At 29.3% G+C, this 12,122-nt stretch overlaps 1 protein-coding gene across 1 annotated transcript; it reads right to left on the bottom strand.

Annotated features, from left to right (window-relative positions):
• Window positions 1–395: 395 nt before the first annotated feature.
• On the bottom strand, window positions 396–839 carry LOC121212316 (protein Ycf2-like). The gene has a single exon (XM_041084779.1). The coding sequence runs from the start codon at window positions 837–839 to the stop codon at window positions 396–398; it is 444 nt and encodes a 147-aa protein (XP_040940713.1).
• Window positions 840–12,122: the final 11,283 nt, after the last annotated feature.

Below are 12,122 nucleotides of genomic sequence, written 5' to 3'. Positions count from 1 at the left end.
TATTAAAGGTATTTTGTGTTTTTTCCTGTATTTGTAATCATTTTTAAAGTAATATATTTATATACGTATTGTGTTCCCTTTTATATTATGTTTTTATCATATCATGTTTAAAGGAATTCCTTGAGATCGAACACAAACTTTCATTCCTCGCAACTTAATGCCCTTATCACTAAACTAAGAGGTTATTGGCGTATTAAATGTAATTTATTATTTAGTAAAATTAATCTTGGTTTTTTTAATTATTTATCTCTTAAATTTAATCTTATTAATATTTTATTTTATTTTGTATATTTTTCATAAAAATAAATATAATAATTTGGATATTTCACTTTTTAACAACAACAAAAGAAGAGGAAGAGATGCTTTATTTTTAAAATAAAATCAATCTTAACAAATCAATATTGAAAGCCCCAAGGGCGCCATATCTTAGGAGCCCAAACTATGTGATTGAATAAATCCTCATCTATCTTTTGCGGGTCGAGTACTCCTTCTCCTTCCCCTTCTTCAAACTCTGATTCGTATTTTTCATAGAGATTTCTCTGGTCAGCAATAGAACAAGATCCATTTTGCATCATATATAAGGGATTCCCCGGCTTGGACCGAAGAAGCAATGTCACTCGATCATTATCAAAGTAACCGCAATCTTTTTCTGTCCGTGAGGATCCCACCAGAGCACCTTCTACTTCTAATAGGCCATGAACTAGATCAGAATCATTCTCAACGAACCCATAAGAAGTAATCCCATTTTTTTCATCGGGTCCGAGTAGAGACCAAAAGTCTTGAGAGATCGATCCGGTAGAACAACTCAAAAGATAAAGAAGTATCGTTAATTTCTTCATGCTCGTTCCAAGCTCGAAGTACCATTTGTACAAATAAGAATCCCCTTCGTTACATGATTTCTTATTATCAAAAACATTTAAAATTTTTCATTTTCAATAAAATGAAAATCTTTGATGGTTTATCAAACACAATCTTATTTTTCAGTTTATCAAACAGCACCAAAGCTTTTTCTGAAATAAATATATTTGATTATTTGTTACTAATTTCTAATGTCATATGTGTTGCACATGATTTTACATGTTTTATTTTAAAAAAAATTTAGGGTGTATTTGACATTCAATATGTTTGATAATCATTTTAACGTTTTACTTAATATAAAATTCTCAACAAAAAATTTCGTGAATAAGATAAGTAGATAAAATTCTCAACGTTTTAGTTCATGGTGAAAATATTATGCTAATTTTTTAATTGAAATAAATTACTTTTCAAAATAAAATAAAGTTTTCAAATTATTATATTTAAATTTTATCCAAATAATATAAAATATTATATTCATAAGATTAAAATTAATAAATAAATACGTTTTAAAAAATAATAAATATTTTTATCAAACAACATATTATAGTCAACACTTACTTTTTATTAATTTACCAACTAATTTTAAACTTTTAAAAATAATTTTTATAATCTTTTTGAATTTTTAAATTTTTAAAAAATAATTAAATGTTGATGTGTTATACACGGTCACATCAACAAAGTAAAAAAATAATGTTAACTTTTCTTCTATTTTGAGGTAATTTGATAAAAAAATATATTTAAGGCCTAAAAAAGATGCAACATTAAAGGAAGTACTAAAATGACTTATATAAAATTGGGAGGCCAAATAAATTAAAAAGTTAATAAATTGAAGGAAATAGTTTGCAATTAATATAAAAATAAGAATTATGTATATATAAGATACTGGATTATGAAATATATTATTTATATAAAAAATTATATATGGGGTTATTATATAAAAAATTAAATATAATATTTATATTAAATTAATAAAATTTTCTTCTTTCTTTTTTGAGTTAATCAAATTTAATATTTTTAAAGATAAAGCAATGTACTAACAAATGTTGGGTGTTGTTGCAAGACAAATTGTACTCTCAAAGGAGAATCCATAGTTGAATTTTGGCGACAACATTGTTGAGAGACGTAACCATAAATCTTGACATGGATCATAAAACGAACATGAAAAATATCGAAGAAATAAAAAAAATACAAATTTTTAATTTTTTTTATTTACTATCATATATAACAAAGCTTTGGGTAAGATTAGAATTCTTATTTATAGATATGATAAATCTTGTAAATAAATAAAAAAAATGAAATGGAAAAATTAGTAATACTATGTAGTTTGTTTTTTTTTCTCCAAACTTGTATTTTTTTATATAATAATATTTATTATCGTACAAGAGTTTATGTGATTATTCTTTATTCATTAAATACTATATTTTTATTTAAACAAATAATTAATATAAAGTAATATTATTTAAATTTTTAGCACAATTAAATATATGAACTATTTTGATAGTTAAAAATATTATAATAACAAAAAATTGAAACCAAAACTTTTTTTTTGGGTGATTTTTCAAATAAAAGTGAATAACTTTAATTGACATTGTAATTTAATATGGTGTAAAGTATAATTTATTTTCTTTTTCTTTTTTTCAAAAGGTATTTATTGGAGTGAGCTTAATAATTAGTCATCTGTATTCTGTAAGTTCATTAAGAAGGTAGATATTAGTCACGAGTTTTAAAGTTACTCTATACTCAAAGACGAGAATTGAACCATCGACTACTGATTAAAGTAAAAAAGATGCTAACCATCTTACTTAACTCTCGTAGTTAATATAATTTTCTTTTTAACATGTTTTCTAATATCAGTTTAGTGATGTTTAAAATTGAATAGCTGAAATTATTGTAATAAATATGTATTTTTATTGGTTGAAAATTTTTATCCAAAATTTAATTTTTATTATTATTTTTTAAATATATATAAATATATATATATATATATATATAAATGGGTCTGCTTTTATTATTTGACTAATTCCTGCCTCTTTTTAAGTAAGCCAATGGGGCCCATTTGATTCAAGGCCTTAGATTGGGCCGGTAACCTTATGCGCTTAAACCAAAACGTGCCAGCATGGTGCTTTGGGTCCCACAATACGGCTCTTTGTGGCTCTTTTGGATAAAAAAGAACAAGAAGTGTTAGAAAAATTGTTTGGTAGACTGAAACTTCAGGTTCGGATCCGAACCATGTGTTTAAAACATTGTTGATCGTTGGCTGGAGGGAAAAAATGAAAAAGAGCAACGATGCAATTCTTCAGAAAGTCCTTGTACTATGACATTCTTTTGGATTTAATCCATATGCTTCATTTGATTATGCAATTTTTTTAATTTTAAAATTTCTATTTTAACTTAAATAATAAGAGCTAAATAAAATTATGTGAATTTTCTTTTATTGCATGAAAATAGAAAAAAAATGAGAAGAGAAAAAGATATATCCTCTCTCTTTATTCTCACTTCTTTCCCTCTCTTGTTCTCCTTCCTCCACCATTAGGGTGACGGTAAGGAGGCAGACAAGGGCCTGCCCCAAAAATTATTAAGTTTATTTTGTTTTGGCTAGTATATATAATTATAAGTTAATATACGATGAAATTGCAGGTAAACTATGATTTAACTCAAAAATTTATAATAATTTTATTTGTTGGCTTCCCCTGAACTCCATATTTGGGATTGTTGAAAAGAACACTATGAGAACCTAAGTCCTACATTTATTGATTTTCTTATTACTTTTGAATGGGGGTTTGCGGGTTTGCATTAATGTGGGAAGAAAGTTTGGCATGACAACCAGCACAGTGGTTGTGGGGCTATATAAAATTTGAAGATAGAGAGGAGTGTATTTTATAAAGAAAACAGAATTCATATAATACACATCTTGTTTTTCTCTTTATACATGATAAAAGGGAACAAATGAAAAGAAAACATAAAAACATGTATAAATCATGAAATCAAATGTAATATTTTTACTATTTTGACATACCATCCATATTCAAGGAACATATATTATATATAGCTTAACGGGCCTAAATCATGATGATGGTATGTGCTTTTTTAATGAAATGCTACCTAATTTTTTATCCTTTTTTCTAGGAAAAAGTTCTATCCATATTTAAATTCAGTAAAAGTAATATATTAAATACAAATTTAGAATAATTTTTAACTGATGTCTATAAACACTATAAATCCAACTAGATTAATATTTGATATATTTGTTAGAGAAAATTTTATTTTTGTATAATTTAAATATTATCATGTATTTCATTTTTTCCTATTATACACTAAAAAAAGTATATGTTACTTTCAGAAAAGTATGTTACTTTTTTAAATTTTATTGATAATATATTATATAATCTTTAACTAAACTTAAATAATACTTTATAGTAATGTTTAAAAATGGGTATGATTACCAAGCAACCAATAACATTAATTTAGTTTATGGATGGGGTCCAAAGATTAACCCTAAGAAAATAGTAGAGTTGTCTAAAGATGAAGTTCAAAGTACAACGAGAGTAATAATCATATCTTAGCTTTTCAAAACTTTATTTATATTTGTGGTTCAATGTTTTAGTTTCTCTAATCATTCTCACATCTTTATTCTTTACACATAGGCAAATAAACGACAACCTATCTTTATCCTTTCATGTAATTCCACCTCTACTATAATATATATAAGTATCATCTATGTAGAGGTGTTCATGAGCTAAATCAAATCAGAATCCAATCAGGCCTATGTATAATATTAATATACGTACGTCTCATTTGGTTACTAGTGAAATAACATAATGAAAAAACTTATTTAAAATATATGTTTTAACACGAGGAAAAACTAGTGTACTAACATGATGAATAAATAACCCATCATCTGGTAGGTAGATTGTTAATCGTGAAATAAACATATATTGCTTTGTTTGGTTAAAGTGCTAAACAAGCAAAATATAAGTTTATTCTATAAATTATCAATTTTACCCATAAACTCATCACATGTTTAAAGAATTATGATGCAACAAGTACCCTATAAATCTCAGTCCAAGAATTCAATTGCAAGTAGAAAAATGTTTGCTCCAAGACATATAAATTAATGGGTACACCACAAATTTGGTTCTTATCTATCTATTTTCAATTTGGATATCATTTTATCTCTCGATTGCCTTAAAAATGCTTATATCAAACATAACTTTCAAAGACCAAAATACGAGTCAACTAATATTTAAATTCAATACTTAAGGGTCTGATTCTATTTCCAGAATCAATGCTTAATGACTTAAAAAACCAAAAATTGAGTCAACTAATATTTAAATTCAATAATCATTTATTAGAAACAAATTGAAGGATAACAAGAGAAAGAAAAAAAGAAGAAAGAACTCAAAATAAGATATGAGAGTCTTAACCTCTTAAAATGTAATTTTTCAAAAAACTAAAATGATTTTGTTTGCAAAATAGAAAATAATTTAAAGAAAATAAAACCCTAAAACATGTATTGTCACACCCCAAAATATAGGGGGTTAATTGTAATGGATAGATTAGAAATTAAATAGGCTTGATGGTTAAGTGCTACTCCCCTATCTTAGAGGTCCTAGGTTTAAGATTTCTTTCTCCCATTTCTTTTCCTTTTATTTTCAGCAATGTAGGGTAAATCCATAACTAATATAAATATTGTTAGAAGTAAAGATTGAGCAAGTATTAGGTTTTAAGCCTAATGGGTAAAATGCTAGCAATTCCCCAAGTGACCCAAGTTCGAGCCATCCAATTTCCCTTTTAAATTCGACCAACTTTGGGATATTTACCCTTGCCGCCCCTAGGGTTTACAAACCTTAGTTGTTTAGTCCTTCATTCTCTTATTTTGATTAGAATAACTTTTTTCACAATTTTAGTAAATTTCCTCTTCATTCTCTATTTCTTTTCTTCCTCTTTCCTCTTATAATTGCATCATATTTCCAGCTTTGAACTATTGATCATTTTCTTTCTCGTATCGAATCAACCCCGTTTCTTGATTTTATAACGGTGCTAGAGTTATCGTCAAATAGAATCCTTAATCTTTGCCAAGAATTGGTAAGTACATCTCGATCCTGATAATTAGATTTCAAATATTTGTAGTATTTCTATCTGATGCTAATCTTATGCTCGATTAAACAATCTTTTATGGTTCTTGCCAAATCCTTTGTTAATCTTGGCGAATCTTAAAATCAACCATTAATTCACATGTAAATCTCACTTGAAGAACTGAATTTAGGTGAAACGGATCAGAATCAGGCGTGAGGAACGTTGATCAGACTCTTAGTGAAAGGTGTATGTTCTTTCCCAAGTGAATCAGGGCAAATTGTGTGTAGGATTAGGGCCACACAGTCTTCTACACGGACATATGGACCACATGGCCACCACATGACCACGTGCCTCTAAAACCCTAAGTTAGTTTGTGAACCACACAGCCACGACTCTTCCACACAGCCTCCCATACAACTGTACCTCTCTTGTAGGGTAATTTTAACGTTTATCACATAGTCACAGTCTGTTACACGGCCAGGCCACACGACCGTATAACCCTTCCACACAGCCTATAACTTCTTACACGACCTGGGCACACGGTCGTGTGTCCCATATTTTATAGTTTTTCCCAAAAATCTTTAATATGTTCAGTTTAGTCCATGTATATTCCTTGAATTGTTTTTAGAATTTTATTTTATTTTTTTGCTCAATTAAGTCCCTAGTATTGTGTTATTCTCGCATTTGTGGTTTAATGACTAAAAGTGTTATTGTTATATCGTATGAAAAGTGAATATTACATGATATTGTCATTGTAGTACTGATGAACTGTTACACCACGTTTGGTTCACTGTAATAGAATAGAGCTGTAATGTAATAGAGTTGTAACAGAATAGAGTTATCATCAATAATTCAATTGTTTGGTTGAATGAAATGGAATAGAACTGTAATAATATTGTTGTATTTGATTGAATGGAATAAATGTTTGTAATAGCATAAAAAATTGAAATGACTAGAGTACCCTTAACATAATTTTTTAAGTAAATGATTATTGTTTTTAAATTTTAATAAAATTTTTATTAAATATAATTTAATAAAAATAAAAATTAATAATTTAATCATGTTTTAATATAATTACTATTCAATATATGTAATACGTATTATTACTCTAATAAAATAGTAGAATATTTAATAAATATAGTAAATTTTAATTAATATATAAGCTATTTTTTATTTCTATTTTTGACTTTTTCTTCCTCTCCCTCAAATGCTCTCTCCATATTACTTTGAAAAAGATGAACTTTCATCTTTTTTTTTTCTAGAAAACCACATTCACCCCCATGCACCGCCACACCAACCACCATGTGTTGCCATCATCTGGCGACTTTTCTTTCTTAAATTTTCAACTTTGGATGATTCTAACATCTTTTTTCGATTCTTTTATTAGTTTCTCTAAAACGACTCCTAATACCATAGATCTACAAAAATATTTTGAAGTTGCCACATGCATTCTACCATCTTTGGTCGCTTTGACAGCCACAATTTTTTGACATTTTATTTTCCCTTCTCTCTTTACCTCTTTCCCTAAGCTAGAAGCCCCAAAACAAGTAACTAAAAGCAAACCCAGAAAATCATTAATGAAAAAATAAATAAGCTTCAAGCCCCTCTCTCTCTGTTTCAAATTTATTTCTTATTTGGTGTTGGGTACCATAGAACCAAAAGTCTCTCTTCTTTCTATTTTTTAGATTTATTTATTATTTTTGTTCACAATGTTGAATTGCTCTTTTTATTTTTCTTTTTCAGATTAAGGGAACCAAAAATCTCTCCTATTATGCTTTCTATTTTAGATTTATTTGTTATGTGGGTAGCATGTTGAATAATGGTGAAATGTAAGTTGAAAATTAATGAAATGGTGATGGATTGTTTTGGATAAGAAAATATTTTCATATTTATTGAAGTGTTGAATGGCTATTCTGAGAGGAAAGGTAAGAATAGTCATTCCGTAATTTCGTCGAATGGCACCGAATGAGGGATTCCATGGAATACCAATACAATGAACCAAATTCTTGAATAACAAGACTGAATGGATTCATGTATGATTCGGTTGGCTATTACAACCAATCAAATACGTTTTTAGTGTTAATATTGTCACCACCTTTCCAAGTATATGTTAAGCATATCTACTGCTAATGTTAAAGTGAATCCATGTTAAACATGTTGATTGCCAATGTTGAATTGAATACATGTTAAGCATGTTCACTGCTAGTGTTGAATTGTTCTATTACAAAATATGTCATATTGCATTACATGAGGTGGGATGATATGTACGGAGGAAGAGTGGCAGCTTAATAATTTGCAATAGTGGTGGCTCGTCCACAACCCAGTGGTAGTTTTTATTTGCAAATATGTTGTGCCTCCACAACCTAGTGGTATTTGCAAATATGTGGTTCGTTCACGAACCAAATGGTAATTTATTTGAAAATACTGGTGGTTTATGTTGGGAAATGTATCCATATTGTAGTAAATATGTAATTATTTTCTATTTATTTGAACGATGAATAAATCAATAAAGTTAATTTCACATTTCACTATTATGTCTTTTATATTTTTGTCTTTTATAGAGAAATTGTGACAAACAAATATTAGCTCTTTGATTGTCTAGTTCAAACTAAGGATAAGTGGCATTGTAAGAACGATTACATTGCGAGAAAGGCAACTTACTTTAGTAGATAATCTAAATAAATTTGTAATCCCGTAAAAGAATCGAAGTGAGCAATTGATTCAAATATTAAGAAGGATTATTATGTCGTCTACAATTCCAATTGGGGAGATGACTAGTCTTGGCTATCAGAGCAGTTAACTCCACGGGTAGAGACGTAAATGTATTCATTGGTAGAATGATACATAGGACCAAGATGAATTGATTTTGAATCTGTTTGTAAATTAATTCACTTGTGATGTTCAATGTGTGATTTACCTAAATCCTGAGTTAGTTACTGACCATACGTATACAACTCATGTGCTTTGATATAAGTAGAGGCTTATGCTCTAAAGATGATCAAGCCTATAGCCGGTATATTGGGTATATGACTGACTTGAGTATGGCATGATTTACTAGTAACAGTGGAATTCATAGCTCAATTAAAAGATTTCATGATATCCTCTCATTGGCATTGTGTGGATTGATAAATATAGAACGTGACCACGGGTTGCTTGTTCTCAAGCAAGCAATTTATCACAACCATTTGTTAACAGTGATCATATTAATCATTAAGAAGACACATTGGTGACAATGAGATAAAATAATATTGTATTGAGTGAACGAATTTAACTCGAATGAATTAATGATATCATATAAGGGTAATACACACATGACGAAGTCATTGGATAAAATAGTTGGATGAATTGTTTTCGTAAAGATTATACAATAAGGACTTTTCAATTATGGTACTTCTTGTGGACTGACTCCTTGATTAAGTAATTGTGAATTATCGGAACGATACTTCTGGACATAATTGCAATTACTAGAGTCTAATTGTATACATCTAATTGGTCCCTCAGGTAGCTCAACAAAAGCTCGATCGGACTGCATTTGAATCAGAAAAAATTCTACGACATTAGAAATAATTTAATTGAGTCGGTTTATTCGATGTGGAATTAAATTTGGTGGTCATGAGAATTGTTCAACTAGATAATTTGATTAAAGAATTTTTTTGAAAAATTAATTTGGAAAATCTAAGTGATTTTTCGAAAAATTAATTTTGATCAAGTAAAATAATTAATCAAATTAATTAAAATTAATATGATATTTTAAAAAATTAATTTTCAAGTCAGACAATTGGCCTAATGGGTATTTGAACTTGAAAATTGGACTGAGATCGTAAATTGGACCAGGAAGCCCAAAACTGAGACCAAGACCTAAAAATTGGTTGAATCAGGTTCGGTATGTGAAACTAGGCCAATGGTCCAACCAGTGGCCAAACCAAACTAGACCGGTCAGGTCATCACTGACCCGGACCGAACCAGTAGTAACTGAATTGGCTCGGGGCACCGTAAAGGTGTTGCGCCTGTATCACGGGACATGGTGGTGCCAATGGCTGCGATGGCAATGTTCTGGTGGTCAACAGTGGTTGGTTTTCAGTAGTTGAGTAGTGGAAGAGTTACACTCCTACTAGGACTCTACTAGAGAATTTGATTTCAAATTAACTATTTCAAAAATAATATTATTTTAATAGTTTAATATTAATTTTAATTTAATACTTATATTAATAATAGTTTATTAATTTAATATTAAAGTGATTATCTTAATAGAAATTTAATTTAATGTTTATCTACAAGATAAACATTTTATTATTTTCATAAAATTTAACATTAAATTTAATTCAATATTTATCTTGATAAATATTATATTAATTTAATATTAAAGTGATTAAGTTTAATTATAATTGAACTCTCTAAACTCTCCCTATATAAAGAGAGTATTGGGTCATTATTTACACACACTTGAATTCAAAAGAAAGTTGTAAAGAGAAAATTCTCTAAGGAGATTATTTTAGAAAATTTTTAGAGATATTTTTTTAATTTATAACTTGACCCAAAAATTTAGAGAAATTGTGAAATTACCCCACTGGTAATTTTTGTGAAAAATTTTCTGATTCGAAGCAAGCCCACACTCGGAGGACGTTAGCTTGAGGATAACAGAGAAGACTACTCGATCGAAGCGCTCATCTTAGTCGAATAAAAAAGGTGCAATTTTGATTAAGTGTTTATTATTTTAGATATACAACCAAGATCTTATTTTAGAAAATTTTTTATAACTATGTTTTCCCTAAATTTATTTTTTCGTCGCGTTTTTCAAATTTTCAAACCTATTTTTTTCCAATAGCTTACCCACAATTTTTACAAACAAAGTGGTAGTTTATCTACGAATTAGTGGTTGTTTATCCACAACCCGGTGAATAAGGTTGGATGAGTTCTTGACAACCATAACACTGGACTTCTTAATGGGCCATTTTAGTGGCTAATATAATATTTCGAATTCGGTCTTAACATCTAGGTCGGGTTTTGAGGGTTATATTTAGTGGTATTAGAGTCAGGTTTACAAAAATTGAACTATGGATTTTTGAATAAGACTGCATGCATGTATCTAAAAGGGGTATTTTGGTGAAAAACCATGCCACAAGTTTTTTGAAAAATTGATTTTTTGCAAGAAATTAAATCCGAGACTCCGATACCGGTTCTACTTTAGTTTCTTTTACTTTTGAAACCTTAGATAAAATATAATCTTTGAATTGCAAAAACTCAGGAAATAACTAATGCTTAAACTTTTATTTGAAAATTGTAGATATTTTGGATTTTAAAACTTCCATGAGATCATTAGGAACACTCAAGGTAGACGTCATAGGGGTGGGCCGCGTAGGGCTGCATTCATTGAGCCGCCCGATGTTCAGGGAGAAAACCCAATCCCTAATAAGGACTAAGTAGAGAATTCTACCGCCAATAGTTTGCGAGATTAACTACTTTGACCCAAAACTATTTTTCTAAACCTGCGTTGGAAAACATACATCGGGCTTTCTCAAGTAATGTTCTATTCATCCGTTTGATGACACCATTCTGTTGCGATATACCCATAACTATGCGATGTCTTTCAATTCCTTCCCATTTTCAAAAATCATTAAAATCGATTAAACATAACTCGAGCCCATTATTAGTTTTGAACCACTTTACAGACTTCCCAGCTTTTTAGTAGGGTCTTCCATTGCTTAAAGATCCTAAAGACTTTGCTTTTATGCTCCAAGAAGTATACCTGAATTTTTCTAGAGTGTTTATCGATAAAAGTCTGCTACCTCTTTTAGAGACGACTAGTGAAAGACCCCATAAATCATAATGAATGTAGTCTAGGATCTTTTTATTCCTATGCATTTTCGAATCGAAGCTGACTCGGGTCTGTTTCCCATAAATGCAATACTCGTAAAAATCTAACTTTCCAACTTTGGTGCTTGTGAGAAGACCTCTTTTAGTCAAAAGGTCATAGATTTTTCACCCAAATAACTAAGTTGCATGTGCCACACCTTGGTTGATTTAGAATCTAAAATGAGTGGATTTTGTTACATAATCGTGACATCGGGGGAGCCCTTGTTGGGACATAGCGACGATCCTGCCTTTGCTTCTATAATTGTTACTGAATCGGACACTGTTGCACATTGTAAAATGTAAAGGTTGCCGACTTTCTGCCCTCTTATCAGAAC

This window comes from Gossypium hirsutum, chromosome A13 (genome assembly GCF_007990345.1).
Source record: "Gossypium hirsutum isolate 1008001.06 chromosome A13, Gossypium_hirsutum_v2.1, whole genome shotgun sequence".
NCBI classification, from domain to species: Eukaryota; Viridiplantae; Streptophyta; class Magnoliopsida; order Malvales; family Malvaceae; genus Gossypium; species Gossypium hirsutum.
Note: the sequence above shows the minus strand (reverse complement) of the source record. Positions and strands in the feature narration are given on the sequence as shown.